This window comes from Phytophthora parasitica (genome assembly GCF_000247585.1).
Source record: "Phytophthora parasitica INRA-310 unplaced genomic scaffold supercont2.51, whole genome shotgun sequence".
NCBI lineage: Eukaryota > Oomycota > Peronosporomycetes > Peronosporales > Peronosporaceae > Phytophthora > Phytophthora nicotianae.
This window is the reverse complement of record NW_008649037.1, coordinates 100,455-122,015: the sequence shown is the minus strand read 5'-3', so window position 1 is coordinate 122,015 and position 21,561 is coordinate 100,455. Positions and strand designations below refer to the sequence as shown.

Genomic DNA, 21,561 nt, shown 5'->3' with positions numbered 1-21,561 from the left:
CACATACATTTACCACATAGGCGGCTTGCCGCAATAAAAGATAAATAAACAGTTTGGATTCAGAACACAAAGAGTAAAGTCCTTTTATTAAGGTCGTTGTTAGTTGGTGTCTTCGGATATTAAGGCCTATTAACGTTTAATAAGGTGTTGAGTTAACCCATAACTCATTGAGTTAATCGTCTTCCTCTGACGCTAAGCCACGGCAGCCCCGCTGCAAGATAGGTGATGATTCAGTCTTTTCTTGATCAGCTTGCTCGGACGGTTGGGGCTCAGGCGGCTTGATTGCTTTTTCGAGGCAGTGCTTCCATCCTGGCTTGCTCCACGCAGAACAGTTGTACTCTACGGGGGTGAACAAACTCTGTTAAGGGTTATCAATAGATCCTATGTCTTCTTCTCCTGACTTCTTCTGTCTTCGTCTTCATATCATTCAGCATCCTTCTTGTTTTATCTTGTATTCAATAAAGATGTCTTAATCTTAAATGGTAGTTAGGTTGCAGCTTAGCTTGTCCAAGCCTTTAGTATGGACGGGAGCGAATGTCTTGACTTCAGGATGAGACGATCTTGTCCACTCAACAGTTTTGCACTTGGTCGTGGTTGAACTTCAGCATGCGTTTTACTTGGTTTCGTTACCGGCTCGTAGGCTAACCCTTTTGCTTCTGATGTTCCTAAACCCTGCACTATGCTTGGTTTTACAATTAATATTTTGGACCAATCAGGCAGTTTGCGGAAAACGAAGCATATTGCTTGGTTGAACTACAATAAGTGCAATAATTATTGGTAAACCCATACAGTATGATACTATTATGTTGCGAGCTGCGGAGTAAAATTAACCATGTACGCATTATTTGCATTTTATTATGGAAATACTACTATACAATTTTCACGTAAAATTTTGGCAACAAAAAGGTTAATAGTTGGTTGTTATCTTGTCATCTTGGCGCAGACATGGTCTTGATAAGTAAGTATCCCTGGCTCACAGTGTATCTTGGAGAAGTGCTTGGGTTGCCTTTACCAGGATACACCTGTTTTCCAGCGGTGCCATCGTGAGACTTAATTACATTCCTGGATTGAGCGTGGGAACGATCTCATGAGGCTGCACGCTGAAAACGACACTTCCCTCCTGAATTGCATCATGCAATCTTGGCGCGGACGCCTTGTACGTCCTTCATCGTGGTACACACGGTGGGGACAGACTCGGGATGTCTCTAACTCAGCATACATCTTGCGTGTATCCTGGTGCGACAGCCTTGTATGGCGTTCATCTTGGCTCAAGAGCATCGAGCGCTGTTCATCATGGCGCAGATGCTTTTACGGTGTTCGCCCTGGCAGTCAGTCCTACTAGTCACGTCTACACGTGCTTTTGTTGTTCAACTTGGAGATATCCGTCCTCGAGGCATCCAGCGTATGTCCTTAGGGCCAGCGTCATATTGGGCACGTGCTAATGTTCTTGTTGGGTGGTATTACAGCATGAGAAGGTCGGTCTGGATTACGTTCTCCAGGGTGATTTTCCACCAACCTTCAGGTACTCCTCGTAGGGGAAAGTTCGGGCTTGGGCTCAAGCGTCTCTCCGGGCCTGGCCTGTAGTGTCTATTTGCTTTTCTGAATATGAATCTTCATAGAGACACGCTTTCTGTGTAGTTTCGAGTCCATCTACGTCCAGACGCCAACATGTTTCCACACAATCCGCACACCCCCAGCATCCACCTGTGTCACACGAGTGCAGCCGAGGCATCATCCACCAAGCCACCAATCATCACTTTTACCAACTGCAATCCGAACTCGTGACACCGCAGCGTTACTTAGAAATCCAAACCACTTCGTCTTACACGCTGGTCGCTCCCATTGTGGTAGAAATGACGGGCTCGAGGGTCCAGTGAAGGAATGCTTAGCAAGACGATGCCTGGAATCTTCAAGTGCTACTGTGTAATGTAATGTGCACGCACGATGACACATTGAGGGATGAGATTGAATAGATACCCAACCACTGCATACTCTATTCTATACTATAGATTGCTATTGTCAGTAAGTAAAACAAAATGATTCTTGGTTCTGATTGGCCAATCTTGAGTTGACATATGGAGTGAATTGACGAATAATGTGTGATTATACCATTCCCGGTCAAGATGAGATTATTTTCAGTCAAAGTGATACACATTATGCAAAAATCATTTGAGGGAAAGCAAATCGAAATTTAAAATAAGATTTGGTGCATTCAAAGTGGATAGGTGGAGACAGTTCCTATCCGTTTACTTTCCTTAGACCACGTCCTTCATATCTTCCGCAACATTCACGGCGTCTTGAGTGTGAGGTTCCATTTTCGTGACTAACATAGGCGTGATTTTCTTAATACTGTTGCGAAAAGCTCGCTCGAGGAACTGCATCGTGTTGACCATGCTACTGCGATCACAGATCTCGTCTCGATAGAGAGTGATTTACCGAGAAGTAGTCCTCAATGGGGTCGCACATCAGGGGGCAGGGCAGACTGACCAGGTCTTTGCGCGTTATCAATCCGGCTTCTGTTTGTCCTTGTGTGGGCTATGACTAATACGTCGACGATCTTCTTTCCAAGGTAGGTGTAACGGGGTTACACGCAAGTAGCCACTTGGTTACGTAGGGTTTCCCATTGGCGTGCGATACATCAATGGATACATTTGTCAGACCACTGGTCTGCCTGCATGCATTTAGACTTCCTATTGGTAGAAAGGCAACATATTTCTATCAATTACAGCAGTAGGATTCTGCCAGCCACTCGTTGGCAAATACCTTTCATAGACAATATCACTTTTAGGAGGAAACCCAAACAAAGACACAAATCATAAATAACACTTCTCATTTTTACCGTAAATCGGCTTTGTTTTACATATTTAAGTTAATCGATACTTTCGGATGAAAATGTAGTTAATCTAAGGAAAACTACTTAACACTTCATCATACACGTGCGCACATATGTAAGCCGAAGTAGTGGGCACACACTAGGCCCATTACAGCAGGGGCTTTGAAGAAGTCTGATGACTTCACGGTCTCGTAGATCGCCTCGATACAGTCTGTATTCTGCTCCATCCGACTGCTGTATCTCTCTCTCTCTCTCTCTCTCTCTCGAGGCGGTACAGAAGCGACATCGAATTCACGACACATGGACCTGAAGGTTCGTACCTTTGGAAGGCGGTAGGATGACAGTAGCCCTGCCAATCTTCGAGCGACCTCTCCCACGTTTTCAATGCACGTTAAAGTCTGTTTCGTTAAAAATGTACAATATAGTCACCTTCTTTAGGATGGTTCTTGAGCTTCATTGCAAACTTTCGGCGCTTAGTCTTGTTTGTCTCGTTGTTGCAGGTCATAGGCTCGACTCGAGTTTGCTTAACGATGCAGAGCATACCTAATAAGGGGCGTCTAATAGTCGACGTCGACAGCTGCACCTTCAGGTCGAACCAGAGAATAGGCCTCTGTGGTGTAGGTGCAGTTCTCGTTCAGGTACGTTTCGAGCTGCTCCTTGACGTCCAGTGTGACCTTCACCAAGCTGGATCGCGCGCCGCCTGCTCTACACGGCCAATATCTGCAATTCAGTAGGCCATAAAGCGGGAGATATCGTTGTTTGCAGCTACGGACAGCCAGTCCGCTCTTCCTGCGAGGTACGCGTTGAGTACGCGGTGCTTTTATGCTGGGGAGTGCTTCGGGATGACGGTTTGAGAAGACATGCGAGGCTGAGGCGAAAGGTTGAGAAATGAGCGGAGGTTGTATCACTTCAAAGATTGCTCCGGAGTTTATTGCAAAAGTGTCCTCGCCATTCAACGACCAGGAGCGCATGCCAAACTCTGAATCTTTCGAAGTTTCACTTTGAATGCACCAAAGCTCATTTTGAATCTTGATTTCGATTCTCTTAAATTGATATTGCTTAATGTGAATCTTTCAGTATTGCTTTGATTGAAAATAATCTCAACTTGACCGCGCAATGTGTACACGAATTCGTCGCATCGAAGAATTTAATTTCTGTTGTTACAATCGCTGTAGCTTTGGGTTTAGCCATATTTAATAACAGGAGATCCTGCTAAGACGGGGGAGCAAAAACATTGTGAATTTGGTCGATCAGTCGGGAATACTCTAAAATTGCCGCTGAAGCGACAAATGACTTTCCACGGCACCATTCAATTCGAAAGCTCTTGATGCGAATTTCTCAGGCCAATAATCTGCTCCTAATGCGATTGCTCAGATGGGAAAAATAGCGAGAAACCTGCCACGACGGAGGTCATGGAGGATAGAGTGGGATTTGAGCAGTCCAATCATATGATCAGGTTAGCTTGATTAGAGTATGGTTGCCTGGACGAAGTGATATCTTGTGCTTCCCTGGGCCGTATGAGATAACTGACCAACGGGAGTTTAGCGACTCATACCGTTGCCATTTTTCATCACACTGAAGATCTCTCACCTACAATTCGTTAACCTGTCTTTAGTAGTTTTATTGATCGCATCCACGTTTCGCTCTGCATTTTTTTTTTTTTTGCGTGCCCCTGTATTAACTTCCGAGCCAAATCGCCGATACACGACTACATTTATCGTATGAGAGGGGTGATTGCTCCCCTTTCTTAGCGAAATCTCCTGTCAATATGACACAAACCCAAGGCTGTGGTTTACAAGGCACGACTGTGGTTTTTAATGTTCCCTCTGTTTTACATTACTTGGTCAAATCATGTTTCAGGTTACTTAACCAATTGGTTTGATTGGTGGAATATATCTAATGTATTCATCCTATTGGCTCATCGCATCCACAGAACAGCCACGTTTTTTTTTGTTTTACCCCAAGGTTTTATTATTTAACGCATAGATTTAGTCAAGTTAAAAGTAGAACTGGGAACGCTTAATTTTTTATGGCCCCGATCAAACTTTGTCAGCACATTAAAAAAACCCTTAAATTTGGTCAAGTAATCTGAAACGGAGGGAGTACTATTTTTCTGACAACTTAAATGGGAATGGAAAAATATTTCGAGAGATCTGATTGGCCGGGATGGCATTCAGACGAAAACAACCCATTAAATTTTTAATTGGGTTTTTTTCGTCTGAATGTCATCCAAGGATACATTATTACGACCCAAAATTTGACTATTTTGAGTTGGGTTCCGAATAACCCAAATAAACCATTGGCAGGGATGGCAAGCGACATTTTCATCGAAAGTTCTACAAGTTCGTTGGATAAAATATGGGTTTCTCTTTTTAAACCCAAGAAATCGGCCAAAATCAGAAAAATGGCAAGAACTGGATTCCGTCATATGCAATTCACAGTGTGCATCTTCATTGTTTACGCTCGTTGCATTGTTTGCGGTGTACAATCATCAGAGTGTACGTTACGTACTGCAGAAAGCACCAGGACTTCTTCCGTGTCGAGTACAGTTGTGCGTGCCTACACGTGGCAAGTATAGTTTCCCCATAGCTGTACCGAGTGCAGATTTTCACGCGTACTCGAAGCTTGCTCACGACACGTACAAGTTTGACTACACAGTAGACTGGAGAATAGTCAGTGGCTACTCCAGTCCCATCACGACTAATCGATCATCGCCTATCGCGCCACACGGCAAAGTTCATCGCAAACGGCACTTGCTGTTGACGCGGTTTAGTCGCGTACACTCAATTTGACCCAACAATTCAGCAACTTCGTCATTCTACGATAGGACTCTTCAAAACCACAAGTCAGATTTCACTCTGAAGCACAGTCCAGAGGAGCATGGGATGTCTCCGACTCGCTATCGCCGCTGCATTGGCTCTAGCAGTCAAGAGTGCGAGTGCTTTCACTATCGGCACAGCTCCTGGTCTTGCCGCAGGTACAACTGGTGGAGCCAACGGCACCGTCGTGTACCCGAAAACAAACGAGGAATTGATCGACTACCTGAACGCATCGGAGCCACTCGTAGTCGTGCTGAACAAGACTTTCGACTTTCGGGGAACCGAAGGCAAGACAACCGAGATTGGTTGTCGTCCACAGAGCGCCCGCGAATGCATCGCTGCCAATAATGGTTTCAAGAGTCAAGATGTGATCCTCAAAAATGGCATGAACAACACGGGTGGCTGTGAGAATGGTACGGAGACGACGGTGACGTATGATAATGCGTATCGGTGGCGTATGAACGTCACCAGTCACAAGACCATTCGTGGTATCGGCAAACTCGGGGTCATCATGGGCAAGGGTATCACGCTCAGAGGTGACAACATTATCGTCCAAAACATTCACATCACCGAGTTGAACCGTCATCTTGTCTGGGGTGGCGACGCGCTCTACATGGAGGGAATGGTCAATGGCACCAAGACGATGAACAATATTTGGATTGACCACGTGAAGGTCTCCCGTGTGGGGCGTCAAATGCTCGTCACGAACAAGGCCGGCGTCGCCACCATGACGGTAAGTAACTCGGACTTTGACGGAGAAACCGACTACTCTGCCACCTGCAATGGACGTCACTACTGGACTATCCTGCTCTACGGCAAGAAGACGGGTGTTAGCTTGCTCAACAACTACGTTCACTCAACGTCTGGACGCTCTCCAAAAATTGGTGATAAAAACTCTTCCGTTATCGCACACGTCGCCAATAATTACTGGGATAACCTCTCCAACCACTCTTTCGAGCTCGACGGCAACGCGTGGATGCTTGCCGAAGGTAACTACTTTAATAGTGTGGAGAATCCTCTATACAAAAAAGGAGAAGGTTTTCTCTACGCTGCCACCGGAGTGGATGAATGTACGAAGGTTCTGGGTCGCGCGTGTGAAGAGAATACTCTGGTAAGCAGCGGAAACTTCACCTCTCGAGATGGCACGGCGGCTCTCGAGGCGATGAAGCCTTACTCTGCAATCACCAAATACTCGCCGGGCTCTGACGACACCAACTCGAAGCAGCAGTCGACGGACGATTCGGTGCATCAATCCGAGGAGGGCGCTTCATCAGGGGAATCGGTGCATCAATCGAACCAACTTTCTCTGACAATGCCAATGGTGAAGCAGTATACTCCAGGATCTGTGAAGACTAGTCCATTGGAGCAGCAGTGGACCCAAGCGAGTGATATCGAGAAGGTGTGGGCTCAGACCACCAGAAACTTCGGCGTCGGCGGGCTCGATTAGAGGGTAACCATCGAGTTTTTGGTGAAGATAAGAACAAAGGGCTTAACTTGGTGTGTTGCAACGCTCAATGGTAAGCGGTCACACACATGCTAAGATGCCCAGTTAAGGTGTGTGTTAAAAACTGTAAACAGGTTAGCTGTCTAGCTAGAGTCCATACTTTCGTTACTTGTCGGAGAAAATCTTCTCACTTGAATTGCCAAACTTTCCGTCAAAGAAGATCTCAGTCGGGTCTAGTCGCGCCGAAGGTTTTTCAGGTTTGGCGTCCGGGTTAGCGTGGCCAAGAGCGATCACTACAGGCACACCGTAGCGGTCCGGGATGTCCAGCGCGTTTCTTACACGGATCTGGTCGAATCCTTCCATCGGGCACGTTGCCAGACCGTGTGTTTGAGCGGCGTACAGGAATGTTGCCGCAGCGAACGCTGTCTGCTTGAATGCCCATGCTTCAGTCGACACATTCGAAGGAGCTGGCATCAGAGGGGACACTGCTGTCGCGATGGCCGCACGGAGGGTGCTTGCCACCACGCCCTCGCCCGAGAAGAGACGCACGACATGCGGCATGTTGGCCACGAAGTCCGCGGGGGCGCCGTTGTCGTGCATCAGGTGCTGGAGACGCGGAACACGCTTGCTGGGCTCCAGATCGGCAGCGAAGACCGCCACTACGGGGGCCTCCTTGACCTTACGGATGTTGCTGTCCATCATGGCCTCTGCCAGCTTCTCGCGGTCCTTTTGCTCGCGAACCAACACGCACGCATAGGGCTGAACGTTGAAGCCGGTCGGGGCTCGCTGTGTGAGTCGCAGGATCTCCTTGAGCGTCTCATTGGGGACGGGCGTGGGCAGGAAGGCCTTGCATGCGTAGCGCTCCTCAATGGCGGCACCCATTCTCTTCTGCGCGCTACTGAGGCATCGGGTCTGTTTCGCCGTGAGCAACAGCTTGGATGAGTAGCGCAATGCCATCGTCGTGGTGGCGACGTGTGATTTGATATGGTGAACTCGCAAGTGTACCGTGAAAGTGCTATTTTTGAGTACAACTCGAATCATTAAAATTATTGTCTTTTGTTTCGTTCCATTATTTTTATTTTATTTGAGTCGCTCGCGCAACATTACAATTATTATGTTGCGCAAATTGCCGTTGGATTGCATTCAGACGAAAAAAAGCCATTAAATTTTTAATGGGTTTTTTCGTCTTAATTCCGAATAACCCAAATAAACCATGTCGTTGGATGGCTTTAGAAAAAAGACATAAAAAAATAATGGGTTTTTTCGGGCTGATATGGCCATGCATCACTACTCCAATGCATACGTTAGAATGCCATCACACTCATTTTGTTTAACCGTGACAGGAAAGCGAAGCAACATCCAGCCTAGCCATGCTAGACAAGACTGAGCCGCAACAGAAATCCTTGTAAATTACTTCAATTGAGCAGCATAGCTATCGCATCAATCTGCCGATACAAGTTTTCCATGTGTATTGCTTGGTTTCGCGTTTGTCACGGTTACACAAACGAAATGGTGCAGGCAGTTAAACTACCAGGTACGGTTGTAGAGGAGAACTCTTGCTTTTTTTTACGCATTATGCTAAAGCTGCTCTCGAATAAAACTGGCGAGTCTAGTTCTCTCCAAACAGCTTTTCGGTGGACTGTCCGAACTTGCCTTCAAAGAACATTTCTGTCGGAGGGAAGCGCACCGATTGCTTCGCTGGCTTGGCAGCGGGGTTGGCGTGGCCCAGCGCCACCACGACGGGGATGCTGTAGCGGTCGGGGATGTTCAGCACCTTCTTCACGCCGGCCTGGTCGAATCCTTCCATCGGGCACGTAGCGAGGCCATGCACCTGGGCAGCATACAAGAAGGTTGCGGCAGCGAACGTGGCCTGCTTGTACGCCCACGCCTCGGTCGAGACCTCCGGGTTGTGCTCGCCCGAAAATAGCTCTACAAGGGCCGGAATTTTGTTCACGAACTCATCCGGCGCACCATTGTCGCGGTTGAGCTGCTGCATGCGCGACACGTTCTTACTAGGCTCTGTGTTTCACAAACAAACGTGTCAGCACACGCAAAGACAAGCATCGCTGCGCATTGCCACTTACCGCAGTCGGCGGCGAAGACGACCACGACGGGGGCCTCGTTGACCTTGCGGACGTTGCTGTCTATCATGGCAGTCGTCAGTGCTGCGCGGTCCTCGGCCGTACGCAGCACAATGCAAACCCAGGACTGAGTGTTAAACCCGCTAGGGCTACGCTGTGTGGCACAAAGGGAAGCAAACGCAATAGATCCATGTCAGTGCGTATCGAGGTCTCTCGAGTCTCCCGTCTTGGCGCTAACCTGAGTGAGTTTGAGGATCTCCCGGAGCGTCTCATCTGGCACTGGTTCAGGCAGGAAGGCCTTGCAGGCGTAGCGTTCACGGATAGCGGCTCCCAGGTGCTCGGCCATCTTGATTTTCTTGCTTGTGGTGGTGAATTGCAGATTCAAAAGTGACATACAAGTACGAGAGGCCCGAGTGCCAGCTGACGGAGTTGTGCCGGGCCGGATTCAACGTGTTTCCATAAGCAAGGGTTCGTCATTCGAACCTGCATTGGCCACTCATGTTCAGCGACGTGGCCCTGTAGCCCCGGATAAGTAAAAGTACGTAATCATGCAAACCTAGAACACGTTATCGAGAGTTGTCCTCTTCACCTCACGCTTATTGTGCGCTAAACGCTGTCTAGACCAGACAGCATTAAGCGCACAATAAGCCAAACTCTAAGAGGGTACTGTGTGATACCGTGGCAGACAACGCTTGTATTGGATTCTAAGGAATTGTCGTAGAGACATAGGGCAAGCTGGATAGGTTTAAGCACAGCGTTTGTGTTGCAGCACTTCGCCTGACACAGTAAATGCCCTTCACTCGTAATGCACAGTAGCAAAGCTACTATTATCCCTCCGAGCTTATGTGTTAATCGCGAGTCGCAGTTTGCAACAACGATTTCGTGAAGTGATGCAAGTCAAACTTAAGTGTAGACTGGTGAAACTTGATGCCCCATATTTATTCGATGTACAACTGGGTCATATCAAGCTCGAGTTGCATCTCCTTATAGTTTTATCGCATTGGTCGGGCGCCGTCTTGGAGCGAAGTAGCTTTTCGGCTCCAACTATGCAAATTACAATGTGTGGTACTTCGTTGAAGTAATTGTCAATCTTTTCCACCTGTTATTGGCCAGATTCTAGATTATTCCCGAACCTTCGCTTCTGATTCTGTCTGATTCCTCGTCGCAAGCCATTCAACATCCGCGCAAAAGCCACAAAGCAATAAGAACTCGATACGCTACATCTACTTACACGACACCAACTGAAACAGCAATGGCAGACCAGGCCAAGTGGCAAGCGCTTATGAAGTGGACCATGAAGCACACGGACGGCACGACACCAACCGAGGCCACGCCCATCTCGGAGGACAAGCGCCGATTTCTGGAGATGGTCATGAACGAAGGTGTGATTGACGAGAACGAGCGTGTCAAGGACATTCTGCGCATCTTGGAAGGCGAAGACCCGCGTCTTGTGTTCGCTAAGGAGGACGGAACGATTGCCGATGAAGACAATAGCCCTTCGCCCGAGGAGCTGGCGCAGTACAAGGACACTCTGCTGGACGAGCTGCTGACACGCATCGATCAGATCGACAACGCGCAGAACTTCGTGAAGATGGGCGGCCTGCGCATCATGATCAACGTCATTAAGAAATACGAACAGGCCTCATCCCGCGCCTTGGCAGCTGAAGTTTGTTCCGTCGTTGTACAGAACAACCCGTACTGCCAGGACGCGGCCGTGGAGAGTGGACTACTGGAGGTGTTGTGCGGTCTGGCCCGCGAGGACAAGGACGTCACGTGTCGTGTGAAAGCGTTGCTTGGCATCTCGTGTCTAGTGCGTCACCACGCCGCAGCAGAGAAGAGATTCCTGGGAGAAAGCTGCCAGGGTCTCGAGCTTATGCGTCAGAATCTGGAGAGCGCCACGGACGTCCGACTGCAACGCAAGTCGCTGTTCTTCTTGCGGTATCTGATCCGTAACACTCGTTCGACAGCGGACCTGGTGCTGCAGAAGAACTTCTTCATCCGGTCAGCAGCGGCGTTTATCACCAATGAGGATGTGGATCTGTGCGAGAGCGCAGTGGAGGGACTGGCAGAATTCGCCATGATCGGTCCTGATTTCATGGCAGCGTGTAAGAAATCCGAGTTTGATCTCATCGCCAAGTGCAACGAGCGTATTAAACAGATTGACGCACTAGAAGATGAGGACAAGGAGTTCGCACAGGAAACCAAGACCCGTGTGGAGTACTTGAAGAAGGTATTGACCGTCTAAGCAGACTAATGCAATAGATAGATAACTTTTGAATACGCTTTTCCACTATCACGTTATTTCGGACGTCACTTGAAGTAAGTGCGTTTGAGCTTCTGAGCGACATAGACGATAGATTTCACACCTCCAGCCGTAGCGATGCCCTTGATACTTTGCGAGCGACTTGATCGGAACACAATCGACGCGATCACGCGCTGTAGTTGCTTCTTAGAGACGGTCTGGTGGTCGACCGTGCTACCCGCGTGGGATTTGGCCGCAAGACGCTTAAGCACGTTGGAGGGAAGCGCTTCCATAATGGTCTGCCTCACTTTATGATCGCTGCTGTTGGCGAGTAGCATATCACTGTCGGAGTTTGATCGAGACATGAAAGGAGAGTTCTGAAGGAGCAGCATCAAGTGAGCAATTAGCAATAGTCAAGTGTCTGGACAAAAATATCTTTCTCACGTGAATTTTATGCTGGTAGAGCTCCCGGAACGACTTGAGGTTGCCGTCCACAATGTTGCGCACTTTCTTCGGGTTCTCACCAAAAGTCATGCGGAAATCGCCGAGGTATGAAATCCCTGCAATCTTCTACTTACATGATGACACGGTTAGGCTATCGTAAGAATCAACTGTGAAGCAAATTAGATTCGCTTACCATGTACAGATCGTGCTCCGAGAACTTCTCAGGCAAGCAAAGCAGCGCGTAGTTGAGCGCGTGTGACAAATTCATCGAGCTTGCCACCTGGATGTCGCCGCTCGCAGCTAAGATACTAACAGGTTTGTGCATTCTGCCACTGAGATAGAGCGTTTTCCATGTCGTCAAGTCCTCGCACAGCGACTGGGTGCTCACGATTCCATACTTAATGAGTCGCGTCCCGAGCAGTTTGCCAGTGAGAGGAACCAGTGTATTATAGTACACACCGGCACCGAATTTTTCCTGGAAGGCGGCGACGTTGGCAGCGCCCAGATACTTGAGCATCGAGTAGTGCTGTGGATTGCGCTCGATATTCTGTTCGTGCCAAGCAACCGGGTCGTCCACGGCGAAGACGAGATCCACCATGGAGGAGCTGGCGTCGTGATTCTTCTGCTGGAACACGCCCGAGCCGTAGGCCATGGTGAAGGCCACGGGCGGGAACGACGCGTCCAGCGCCTGCGTCAGCGCCGCCGCCAAGCTCATGTCTGCCGTTGATTGGGATGACTACTATTTTTCCCGGGTTCAATATGTGTACGTCACACAGCGTACCATATTTAACAGGTATTTGACAACTTCAACATATGCAACTTTAAATTTGGTTTCTGTCGGCAAGAATGAGGAGATCGATACGAGTTGCTGCTATCGCTGCGTGGGTGGCTGCTGTGGTTACTGATAACGTGGAAACCGCGACCACGTGCACTGTCACCGCTGCGACGGTGTCGAAGTACACAGCATCTACTACTTTCGCTGCTGCTCAAATCGAGTATGCAGATTGCAGCACGAAAGTTGTGAGAGTGGTTACTGCCAGTGATGGAGCGGCGCAGCTAGACTTGAGCAGCAAGCAGATCGTCATGGTGAAGAGTCTACCATCTATCACTCAGCTGTACGTGGCTTTCTCGGCTCCGCTTGCTGGATAATGGTATGCTTGTGTTCTAATTCGACTTTACTCGTCCACTGCAGCAACCTAAAGAGCAACAACATATCGCGGCTAGAAAATGTTTCCATCCCATCGACAATTCAGACGCTGTACGTCCAAATTTGCATCCACGATCTCAGTCACGCGATAAAATGCTTAAGTTACTCACAACTTCGTGGTAATTATGCAGCGATCTATCCAAGAATGCGTTTACTTCATTTCAAAACTTCACATTCCCCAGTAGTCTTAAGAAGCTGTAAGCTCAATTTCTACTTGTATCTGGGCAAATTTGACTAAAAAACCTTCGTTATGGTTTACAGTATCGCATCCAATGGCAAACTGATAAGCCTGCACAACTTCTCGTTCCCAGACTCGGTCACGACACTCAATCTCGCCAACAATCCGATCACCTCCATTAATGGAGTTGTCTTCCCAAACTCGTTGAAGGTGCTGTCCATCACATCCACAGCGAAACTAGCCGAGTTTGAAGTTAGGCAGACGGATGCTACACAGTTCGCGAGCCTTCAGACATTCAACGTCTCAGCAACCACAAGTCTCACATGCTCCGACAGCAATGCGCTGTATCGCTACGTGCAGGACACACTGCTCTGTGTACTTGCAGACGACGTCTTCAACAGCAAGTACGGGATAAAAAGTGACGGTAGTGCGAGCGGTTCCGTGGATGCAGCTGCACCAACTCCCACGCCAGAACTTCAGGAAGCAAATAACCCTCGACGCTCGAAATTTCTTCTCTTCGCTGCAATATCGTTGTTTCTGGCCTGTGTCGGGCTCATGAGCACCCTCGCGCCGCGCACGCTGTACGAGCGCTACCAGAAGAAGAAATACACGAAAGTTCGCTTAAAGAAGCAGCAGCAAACCCCTCCGGTAGTGAAGCCGATCCAGCCAACGAACGAGCTGCAACGCGACCCGAACATAACTTACTGGGATCTATAGTCGTTGTCGTTGGAGCCATTCTCACACGTCGCAGATTTTCATCAGATCGTATCGTACTTAGCATCAGAGTATACGGTACCCGTTTTGATACGTGGCAAGCACTCCCCCGGCTTTGGATCGAACCGCCCACACAATCAAACAGAGCGAGTCTCCAGTACCGACAACTACAGTAAGCACTACACAAGACATCACAATGGTGCGTCCGTCTGAATTCCTCCCGCTCCCATACAGCTCGTTCTTAACATGTAACACGCTCCTGTGCGTCTTCTCTCTCAGGCTGCGGGAGCAAACGGAGCTTTGGCAGGCAAGAAGCCCGCCCCGACCGCCTCGGGTGAAGGTGCGGCTGCCAGCGGCCTTCGCAACCGACGCCCGGTGGCTGCGGCTCGCTCGGGACAGAACACTGGTCGCGGTATGGGTGGCAGCTCGGCAGGCATCCTGCGCTTCTACACGGACGACTCTCCTGGCCTCAAGATTGGCCCCACGACGGTGCTGGTGAGCTGCCTCATGTTCGTGGGTTTCGTGGTGCTGCTGCACGTGTGGGGCAAGTTCCGCGGCTAGAAAGCAACGCTATAGACAACAGGACAGCACTTAAGATACCCGCCAGTGGCCGACCCAAGCTGACCAGCTACCCGACCGAAATGCGGTGTAACAGTTTTTTTTAGTATAGGAGCTTGTCATCGGCTCATGCTTGTCAGCATGTTTTAACGCGTCGAAGCAACAAGGAGAGAAGATGCAAGTCTACAGAGATGGAAGTGGCTGTTGTGTTGATGCGATGCAGATACGAGGACGTGGAGTCACACAAAAAGCTCTAGTATCTATAATAGGTGGGGGTTTATGAGGAATGCATCGCCTGTTCCTGCTTTTGCCCCCAAGTGGTAAGCGACTCACGACTTTTTCTTACTCCTCGGCGATGGATCGCTTGCGCTTCTTCTTCTGTTTGTCCTTAGGGCTCTTGGTTTTGGTCTTTTTCGTCTTTTTCGGCTCGACCTCCTCTGCTTCAGGCATCAGCTCGTCTTCGTCCTCTTTCTTGGCGCCGTTGGCTGCCGCGTACGGAATGCCTGCAGCTTCAGATACCTGCTTCACCATGCCCTTCACAACTGGCGACTTGGAGTCCACCGCCTGCACTGCCTCAACCACAGCACGGATGTCGGCATCCGTCGCCTTCTTGTCGTCTGTGCGCCAGAACTTGACAAGTTGCAACGCGAACATCATCACGACCTTCATTCTCTTGGCCTTAAGTTGCTGCACGCTTTCAGGGTAAAGTTGCCGCACAAGAGCCATCTTCAACGACTTCTGCACACACTTGAACGCACTTCGCTGAGTCTTGGGCAGCTCACCACTCTGCTGCAGCTTAGTGGCGCCACGAAGCAGCACCGTAAGCAGTCGGAACACTTCGCACTTGGAGAATTCATCCACGGCCGCATCCTCTTTCTCTGTAGCCGCAGCGACAGCAGCCAGAGGCTCAAGGAGCACGCGAGCGCCAACAGCAGGAGACTTGGTCAGTAGCTCCTCGAACGACGTACGCGGGAAGCGCGAGTGCTTCTTGGTGAAGGCGTCCAGTACTGAACTGTGAATGATCTTCTGCGCCTCCTCATTAGAAGCCTCGCTTCTACAGATCACACGGACAAGGTACACCACCGCAGCAGACGCGACCTTACCGCTGTGGTCCTTATCCATTGGAACAGTGCGGATGAGCTCTACAATCTGACGTAGAGCGTCCAGCGCCTCGCTTTGAGCAGCCTCACCCGACGGGATCTTGTCCTTGGCTCGAAGCACCTTGTGAAGCAGCACAGCTTGCAAACGATCCCGAAGCACCAGCTTCTCCAAGTCCGCATTCTGCACACGAGCAAGCACACGGAACAGCGGAGCCACCAGCGACAGCACCAAGGTGTTGTGCTTGGCTGTAGCCACCTCGGTTTGCTCCGGACGCTGAGAGACGAACACTTGCAGCAGGTCCAGAACACGCAACTGGAAGTGCATGGTCTGCAAGCGAGCACGTTTGAGGTCCTTCTTACGCTGCGAGCGGACCTTCACTTGACCGACGATAGCAGCAAGCGCCAGGTCTTCCTGATGCAAGGCCGCCAGCTTCTTGTCGTTGCGGAGCGCATCAGACACAGCGTCGGCCGAAGACAGCACCACTTCTTCTTCCTCCTCTTCGTTCTCTTCGTCATTCTCAGTAATAGGCGCGAACTCGTCATCCTCTTCCTCAGCAGCGTCAGTATCCGTCGGCTGGAACACGTTGACCATCGTAGTCAAGCAATCACTGTTAAGCAGCGGCAGTAGCGACCGGAAGACTTGAGTGACGATCTCACGCAGCGCACTCGAGTCTTGAGACAGCAGACTCAGCAGCAGATCGGTCAGCACCACCACGGACTCCTCATCAGTGTCATCCTTCTTGTTCTTCTTGCTCTTCTTATTTTCACGCGCCACAAGCTGAGCGTAACACTTGTCCAGATCAGCAGCCACTACGACAGCATCATCACGTTGCTCAGCGTCCAAGAGCTGAAGGCCCGTGCTCATGAACAGCAGCAGGAACGCCTCGCTTAGAGGGCGACGCGTCTTCTTCGTATCTTCGTCCAGCTCCTTACTACGCAGAGTGCCAATGTGATCAGCCAGTGCACTAAACTGTGTAGAAACTTCATGACTCAGAGGCTCACGCAGAACAACAGCACTGTTGTTAGTCTGTAAGCCCTGAGCGATCGTAAAGATGCGACTGAGTACGCTGGCGCTAGCACGGGCACCGTCAGCCCCCGCAAGACCCAAGCTCAGCAACGAAAACAGTCGCGTCTTGGTGTAACTAGCCACGTTCTCTGATAGAGCAGGCGTGGCAGTCAAAGCCTCCTGAACCACCTCGTCAGGCTCTGAAGACTTGGATTTCTTGCTCTTCTTACTCTTTTTGCTCTTCTTAGGAGCTGATTCGGCCTCATCAGAAGGTGTAAAGAACGCGTGGAACACCAGGAAACGCAGCACATTGTCCTGCAGCTTCGTGGTCTCATCATCCACTTCGCCCTTTGAGCTCAACAGCTCAGTTAGAGCAGCTACCATGGTCTCCACAGCCCACACACGAGCGCGATCTGTACGTCGCGTGACCGCTTCTTCACGTTCCTTCTTCTCTTCAATCTCAATGAGCGCATCGAAGCCTCCAGCACTCAGTTTCTGTTTCTTCTTGGGCTTCTCCTCCTCTCCATCGCTATCAGCAGACGTAGACATGACCAGAATGGACAAAGGCGACATGAACTGCTTGCGGAAAAAGTGGAAGAACTCGGCTGGAGCACACGAGGCGAAAGACTTGAGACAGTGACGCGCAGCCTCGTGCAAGTAATTCCTCTTGGCCACTCCGTTGTTGTACAGACACTTGACGAATCGTGGGGTCAGGATGGCACGTAGTACAGGCGCTGGCAGCTTTGGAGCGACTAGCTCGAACAACTTTAATGCCAGACCTTGTCGTTCGTGACTAGTTGGGGCATTGTCCTCTGAGCTGCTGCCACCGACTAGAGAGTTCTCTACCAGTACAGTCCAGGCCTCTTGGAACAATTCACCGTCGATTGCTGCTGAAGTATCTTCTTTCGTCGGGTTCAGTATGTGGCCGAACACACCGAACCAAGCCGAGTGCACGCGCGGGTAGCAGCTTGAGGATCCACGTAGCGGTCGTGCCAGCACGTGCACGTTGTGGCGCTGCAGAGCGTTCGCGGCCGCGAAGTTCTCTGGCAGCTGCTTCATCTGTTCTTCGTCTTGGTCAATGCCCGTGGCATGCAGATAACGCTGCACCCCAACGGCCAGCAGCACCTGGTCGGCATTCCAGGCTTCCACACCTTCCTCGTCACTGCCCTTGGACGGCTGAATCTGCAGAGCACTGTGGATCGGTGTAGCCAATTCAGTCACAAATTGCTCGGCAGGTACATCGGATAGAAGTGTCAATACCGCCTCATAACATGTCTCGCGGAACCAGCGCTTGAATGTAGCCATCTCCAGCAGCTCTTTGACTACTGCTACGAGAAGCGGGAGGTCAGCACTTAATCGTCCGGAGCGGTGCAGTGCCAACAGACCGAAGAGACGACCGAACATGTGCTCGCGCTGCTCCATGGGCTTCATGGACGAATGCACTTCCATGGCATCACGAAGTAGTTCGTGCGTGCTCTGCAATGATAGCTGCTTAGGAAAGGTGGATAGCAGACCACTGAGCGCTGTACTAAAGCCCTGACGAGCAGCATCACGCGACGACGCCAGACCGCGTACCAACCGCTTGAGCGTGTACTGCACTTCGGTCTCCTGCTTGGCACTGCTCTTCAAGTGTGCGAGCAGTTGCACCGCCGCCTGCGTACGCACGTCGCGCTCGCTCTCCGCCAACGTCCAGAAGAGCTTGAGGAAGTCGCCCTTCTGTGGAGACGACGGCTCATCGCCATCCTGCTGCTTGGCGCCCATGTCTACAGAGCAATTGTGACCAGAGTCTATTGCGGCTGCTCGGTTGACTGGTGGTCACCCTTCGGCAACGGAAGGTGACGCGAAGGTCGCAGCAATATCAATGTTGTGCTAAATTTGACAACCTTTGATACATAATACAAATGGTGCATAAATATACGTTTACGGAGGTTTATGATAGATGGCTACATCAGGAGGACATCGCCAGGATGACAACTGTGAGTGCATTAACGCATCCATACGAGGTGGTTTAAACGTCTTTGACACATTAGGACGAGCCAGCAGCCGTCTCGAGCGCCTTGATGAGCTCGTCTACTCTCGCGGCGTTCACCTTCAGCAGGAACTGGGTCATTTCGCCGCCTTCGACCTGCAATGCGAGTGTCACGCCTGTCTTCTTGCCCTTCGCTTCGTGCGGACGGATGGCCATGCCCTTGTACAGCGCCGAATTCAGCACGATCTTGCCAATTTCGTTGCGGACCAGGATCCGCGCGCTCTTGGTCTCCTGGCTGACGAGTACCTTAAGCGGGTGCACGCCCTTGTCTGCCCAACGCTTCTCGTCCTTCTTGAACTCAAAGATCTTGGCCTTGTCAGCTTCAAACGTGCAGTCATCATCGGGGGAATCAGCCTGTGCAAATAGTGATCAAAACATACAGAGTTAGCCTCGATCCACTGTGATCTCATAGAAAACAGTCCTCTTCACCGACCTTGATAATGACAGTCGCCTCCTCACGTCCAATGTTCTCCTCGTCTTCAACAGCAGCAGCAGTCGATGCGGAAGTCGCAGCAGGTGCCGAAGCTCCGAAACTGAAGCCACCAGTCGGGGCTGGTGCTGCGCTCTTGGGAGCAGTCAGGTTGCCGAATGAAAACCCACCAGTGGCGGGGGTAGAGGACGTTGCAGAAGCCGCCGGTCTGGGCAGACCTCCGAACGAGAACGCAGGCGTGGTTTTCTCTTCTGTGTCCGACGACTTTGAAGAGAACAGCGAGCTACCGCCGCCACTAAAAGAAAACCCTCCAGTAGCAGCTTTCGCTGGAGACTTGGTTGGTTCGTCGTCTTTCTTAGCAGAGCCACCGAATGAAAATCCACCGCTGGAAGTCTTCGCGGCCTCATCGTTTTTCTTGGACGCAGCACCGAACGAAAAGCCACTGGTAGCGGAAGGTTTCGCCGGTTCATCGGCCTTCTTGGCAGCAAAAGAGAAGGACGAACTCGGTGGCGCAGCAGGAGCTGGAGTCGTACCAAACGAAAATGGAGCAGGTGCAGCGAGCTTGGTCTCGTTGATGGCAACGGGCTTGGTGGAAGCGTGTTTCGTAGCGATTTCGCTCGCATACTTCAAATAATCCTGTAGAAGTCACCACACATCCCATTCATCAGTCTACGTTTTCTCTGTAATAATCAACGTCAGTCGCTACACACCTGAACTGCCCCCACCCAGCTCGCGCTCGGGTTCTTCTGCGCCTGACTATTCACGAAGGCTAGGAACTCCTTGTTGAGCCCCTCAATCGCCTGCTGGTATGATCCAGACGCCGCAGCACTCGAGCCACTGCTGGCTACAGTAGTCACCTCAGCAGCGGGCTTGGCTGCGCCTGTAAGACCCGAAAATCCCGCGAACGGGTTGGACGAAGCAGCGGGTTTGGCCGCAGTGAGTCCCTTAAAAAAACATCGCCGAGTTAATGACTAACTGCGCCCTGAATTCCACACTACAGTAGCATTAAAACGGACCTGGAACCCTCCAAACGGGTTGCTTTTGGCCGCATCATCTTCAGTAGCTGCCGCCTTGGGCTTGGCCACCGGGGGACGGCTGCCGACGCGCGCCTTAACGATTTTGCGCTTGCGAATGGACTCGTCACTGGCGCGCTGGAAGCCGATCTCGAACGAGTCGGCGCTCACGTCGTCGTCTGCAGCCTCGTACTCCTCACGGCGCATCTGGCCGTTCTCGTTGCGTCGCTTCGCCATGGCCAACTCGAGTCCCGCTTGAGCTCTTTGCTGCCTGTGGTTTTCGCCTGTCCGAAAATTTGTAGTAAATGTTGATAAGTTTTAGAGTTTTTTTAATTTTCAAACTGGAAATATTTTCAAAAAGTAAAGTTGAAGTGCTTGCCACACTAGTTTTCTCTTAAGCTGCTTCTTGAGCTCCTACGCCTTAAAATACGTCTTAATCTTAGCAGCAATGTCATCCACGCGGGCAGCCTGCGTGAAGAAGTCAAGAAACTCGCCGTCGGGGCCGACAAGGTACATGACGATGGAGTGGTCCACCAGATAGTCGTCGTCGTCATCTTCGTTCTCATCGGCCTTGGAGAAGTAGACGCGATAGGCCTTAGTGATGTCAGCCACCTGGTCGCGCGTGCCAGTGAGCATCTTGAACTTGGGGTGGAAGTCTGCCTTGTAGGCCTGCATCTGTGCGATTGTATCACGCTTGGGATCCACTGTCACAAATAGCGGCACGACTTCCGGACAATTCTCAGCCTCCAGCTTGTCCAGCACGTCGCCGATGCGCACCAACTCATTGGGGCAGATGTCAGGACAATGCGTGAAGCCGAAGTACAGCAGCGAGTATTTGCCGCGGAACGACGCGTCCGTCACTGCACGCCTCGTATCGCAGTCCACAAGCGTCCACGGTCCGCCTAGCAATGGTTTGCCCACAGACGTCACCTTTGACGTGGCTGTAAGGACGGCAACACAAGTAGGTAATATAAATAAGACGTAGCAGCAATCAGATCGGCCTCGGGTACGCACACTGAGTTTGCAGTCGATCCTTCTCCGAGTAGTAATAATACACAGCACCACTGCCCACGACGCCCGCGAGCGCAAGTCCGCTCCATGTGATAGGCTGACAAATAGCAAATGAAACCACAAAATAAAGGCAACAAGTCAACGATATAGCAATGATCCGTTGTGTATCAATCTGCAGACGAACGAATATCTCTTCAGCACGCGATACTTACGCCAAACTTTTCAGCACGCGTACCCGGCACAGGCGCGTCCGAGAACATGCGCCGCGTCGCCCGCAAACCCTCCGCCTGGCCGCGGCGCAGCGTCTTCATCGCAGTCATCACTCGGCTCGCCATTCTGTCCGTATCAATTTCGCGTAACTGTTGTTGCAAGGCTCACGCACCGATTGTGAGGTGAACAGCTCCAAACGACGTGGATTGGTCAGAATCTCGGTGCTATATCGAGTTTCCACC

The 21,561-nt window shown here is 50.7% G+C and overlaps 11 protein-coding genes across 12 annotated transcripts; 4 read left to right on the top strand and 7 right to left on the bottom strand.

The window, feature by feature from the left end:
* Positions 1-2,173: 2,173 nt before the first annotated feature.
* On the bottom strand, positions 2,174-2,585 carry PPTG_23781 (hypothetical protein). The gene has a single exon (XM_008912995.1). It carries the CDS (start codon positions 2,391-2,393, stop codon positions 2,256-2,258), a length of 138 nt encoding a protein of 45 aa, XP_008911243.1. The 5' UTR covers positions 2,394-2,585; the 3' UTR covers positions 2,174-2,255.
* An 805-nt stretch (positions 2,586-3,390) lies between these two features.
* On the bottom strand, positions 3,391-3,854 carry PPTG_23780 (hypothetical protein; the record flags this gene model as incomplete). The annotated part of the gene is made up of 2 exons (XM_008912994.1): positions 3,391-3,533; positions 3,845-3,854. 2 exons carry the CDS (start codon positions 3,852-3,854, stop codon positions 3,391-3,393), a joined length of 153 nt encoding a protein of 50 aa, XP_008911242.1.
* Positions 3,855-5,713: 1,859 nt separating this feature from the next.
* On the top strand, positions 5,714-7,236 carry PPTG_15699 (hypothetical protein; the record flags this gene model as incomplete). The annotated part of the gene is made up of 1 exon (XM_008912993.1): positions 5,714-7,236. One exon carries the CDS (start codon positions 5,714-5,716, stop codon positions 7,097-7,099), a length of 1,386 nt encoding a protein of 461 aa, XP_008911241.1. The 3' UTR covers positions 7,100-7,236.
* Positions 7,123-9,661, bottom strand: PPTG_23779 (hypothetical protein). The gene is made up of 4 exons (XM_008912992.1): positions 9,416-9,661; positions 9,181-9,331; positions 8,886-9,115; positions 7,123-7,441 (listed from the first exon to the last, which is right to left on the bottom strand). Exons 1-4 carry the CDS (start codon positions 9,569-9,571, stop codon positions 7,262-7,264), a joined length of 717 nt encoding a protein of 238 aa, XP_008911240.1. The 5' UTR covers positions 9,572-9,661; the 3' UTR covers positions 7,123-7,261.
* A 698-nt stretch (positions 9,662-10,359) lies between these two features.
* Positions 10,360-11,491, top strand: PPTG_15696 (hypothetical protein). Its single transcript, XM_008912991.1, has one exon. It carries the CDS (start codon positions 10,430-10,432, stop codon positions 11,420-11,422), a length of 993 nt encoding a protein of 330 aa, XP_008911239.1. The 5' UTR covers positions 10,360-10,429; the 3' UTR covers positions 11,423-11,491.
* PPTG_15695 lies at positions 11,351-12,615 on the bottom strand. 2 transcript variants are annotated; one of them, XM_008912989.1, is made up of 3 exons: positions 12,057-12,615; positions 11,864-11,989; positions 11,351-11,796 (listed from the first exon to the last, which is right to left on the bottom strand). In XM_008912989.1, the coding sequence occupies exons 1-3, from the start codon at positions 12,576-12,578 to the stop codon at positions 11,488-11,490; spliced, it is 957 nt and encodes a 318-aa protein (XP_008911237.1). In that variant the 5' UTR covers positions 12,579-12,615; the 3' UTR covers positions 11,351-11,487. The 2 variants fall into 2 exon arrangements, with proteins under 2 accessions (XP_008911237.1, XP_008911238.1); XM_008912990.1 differs by having other exon boundaries at positions 11,351-11,989.
* A 94-nt stretch (positions 12,616-12,709) lies between these two features.
* Positions 12,710-13,965, top strand: PPTG_15694 (hypothetical protein; the record flags this gene model as incomplete). Its single annotated transcript, XM_008912988.1, has 4 exons — positions 12,710-12,978; positions 13,056-13,121; positions 13,202-13,267; positions 13,332-13,965. 4 exons carry the CDS (start codon positions 12,710-12,712, stop codon positions 13,963-13,965), a joined length of 1,035 nt encoding a protein of 344 aa, XP_008911236.1.
* A 13-nt stretch (positions 13,966-13,978) lies between these two features.
* Positions 13,979-14,910, top strand: PPTG_15693 (hypothetical protein). Its single transcript, XM_008912987.1, has 2 exons — positions 13,979-14,161; positions 14,242-14,910. Exons 1-2 carry the CDS (start codon positions 14,159-14,161, stop codon positions 14,521-14,523), a joined length of 285 nt encoding a protein of 94 aa, XP_008911235.1. The 5' UTR covers positions 13,979-14,158; the 3' UTR covers positions 14,524-14,910.
* Positions 14,698-18,453, bottom strand: PPTG_15692 (hypothetical protein). Its single transcript, XM_008912986.1, has one exon. It carries the CDS (start codon positions 18,385-18,387, stop codon positions 14,863-14,865), a length of 3,525 nt encoding a protein of 1,174 aa, XP_008911234.1. The 5' UTR covers positions 18,388-18,453; the 3' UTR covers positions 14,698-14,862.
* A 61-nt stretch (positions 18,454-18,514) lies between these two features.
* On the bottom strand, positions 18,515-20,389 carry PPTG_15691 (hypothetical protein). Its single transcript, XM_008912985.1, has 4 exons — positions 20,102-20,389; positions 19,796-20,029; positions 19,089-19,721; positions 18,515-19,009 (listed from the first exon to the last, which is right to left on the bottom strand). The coding sequence occupies exons 1-4, from the start codon at positions 20,333-20,335 to the stop codon at positions 18,653-18,655; spliced, it is 1,458 nt and encodes a 485-aa protein (XP_008911233.1). The 5' UTR covers positions 20,336-20,389; the 3' UTR covers positions 18,515-18,652.
* A 15-nt stretch (positions 20,390-20,404) lies between these two features.
* On the bottom strand, positions 20,405-21,554 carry PPTG_15690 (hypothetical protein). The gene is made up of 3 exons (XM_008912984.1): positions 21,322-21,554; positions 21,113-21,206; positions 20,405-21,039 (listed from the first exon to the last, which is right to left on the bottom strand). Exons 1-3 carry the CDS (start codon positions 21,442-21,444, stop codon positions 20,513-20,515), a joined length of 744 nt encoding a protein of 247 aa, XP_008911232.1. The 5' UTR covers positions 21,445-21,554; the 3' UTR covers positions 20,405-20,512.
* Between the last annotated feature and the right edge of the window lie 7 nt (positions 21,555-21,561).

Excerpts from the sequence above, each read along its gene's own strand:
- PPTG_23781 (XM_008912995.1), bottom strand. The coding sequence starts at position 2,393 with ATGGTCAACACGATGCAGTTCCTCGAGCGAGCTTTTCGCAACAGTATT.
- PPTG_23779 (XM_008912992.1), bottom strand. The coding sequence starts at position 9,571 with ATGTCACTTTTGAATCTGCAATTCACCACCACAAGCAAGAAAATCAAG. Across the intron at positions 9,116-9,180 it reads CGTCTTCGCCGCCGACTGCG|AGCCTAGTAAGAACGTGTCG; the intron begins GTAAGTGGCAAT and ends TGTGAAACACAG. Across the intron at positions 7,442-8,885 it reads CGATGGAAGGATTCGACCAG|ATCCGTGTAAGAAACGCGCT; the intron begins GCCGGCGTGAAG and ends GGATTCGACCAG.
- PPTG_15696 (XM_008912991.1), top strand. The coding sequence starts at position 10,430 with ATGGCAGACCAGGCCAAGTGGCAAGCGCTTATGAAGTGGACCATGAAG.
- PPTG_15695 (XM_008912989.1), bottom strand. The coding sequence starts at position 12,578 with ATGAGCTTGGCGGCGGCGCTGACGCAGGCGCTGGACGCGTCGTTCCCG. Across the intron at positions 11,990-12,056 it reads CGGAGCACGATCTGTACATG|AAGATTGCAGGGATTTCATA; the intron begins GTAAGCGAATCT and ends TCATGTAAGTAG. Across the intron at positions 11,797-11,863 it reads TCTACCAGCATAAAATTCAC|AACTCTCCTTTCATGTCTCG; the intron begins GTGAGAAAGATA and ends CTGCTCCTTCAG.
- PPTG_15692 (XM_008912986.1), bottom strand. The coding sequence starts at position 18,387 with ATGGGCGCCAAGCAGCAGGATGGCGATGAGCCGTCGTCTCCACAGAAG.
- PPTG_15691 (XM_008912985.1), bottom strand. The coding sequence starts at position 20,335 with ATGGCGAAGCGACGCAACGAGAACGGCCAGATGCGCCGTGAGGAGTAC. Across the intron at positions 20,030-20,101 it reads ACCCGTTTGGAGGGTTCCAG|GGACTCACTGCGGCCAAACC; the intron begins GTCCGTTTTAAT and ends TGTTTTTTTAAG. Across the intron at positions 19,722-19,795 it reads GCTGGGTGGGGGCAGTTCAG|GATTATTTGAAGTATGCGAG; the intron begins GTGTGTAGCGAC and ends TGACTTCTACAG.
- PPTG_15690 (XM_008912984.1), bottom strand. The coding sequence starts at position 21,444 with ATGGCGAGCCGAGTGATGACTGCGATGAAGACGCTGCGCCGCGGCCAG. Across the intron at positions 21,207-21,321 it reads CGCGTGCTGAAAAGTTTGGC|CCTATCACATGGAGCGGACT; the intron begins GTAAGTATCGCG and ends GCTATTTGTCAG. Across the intron at positions 21,040-21,112 it reads GGATCGACTGCAAACTCAGT|CCACGTCAAAGGTGACGTCT; the intron begins GTGCGTACCCGA and ends CCGTCCTTACAG.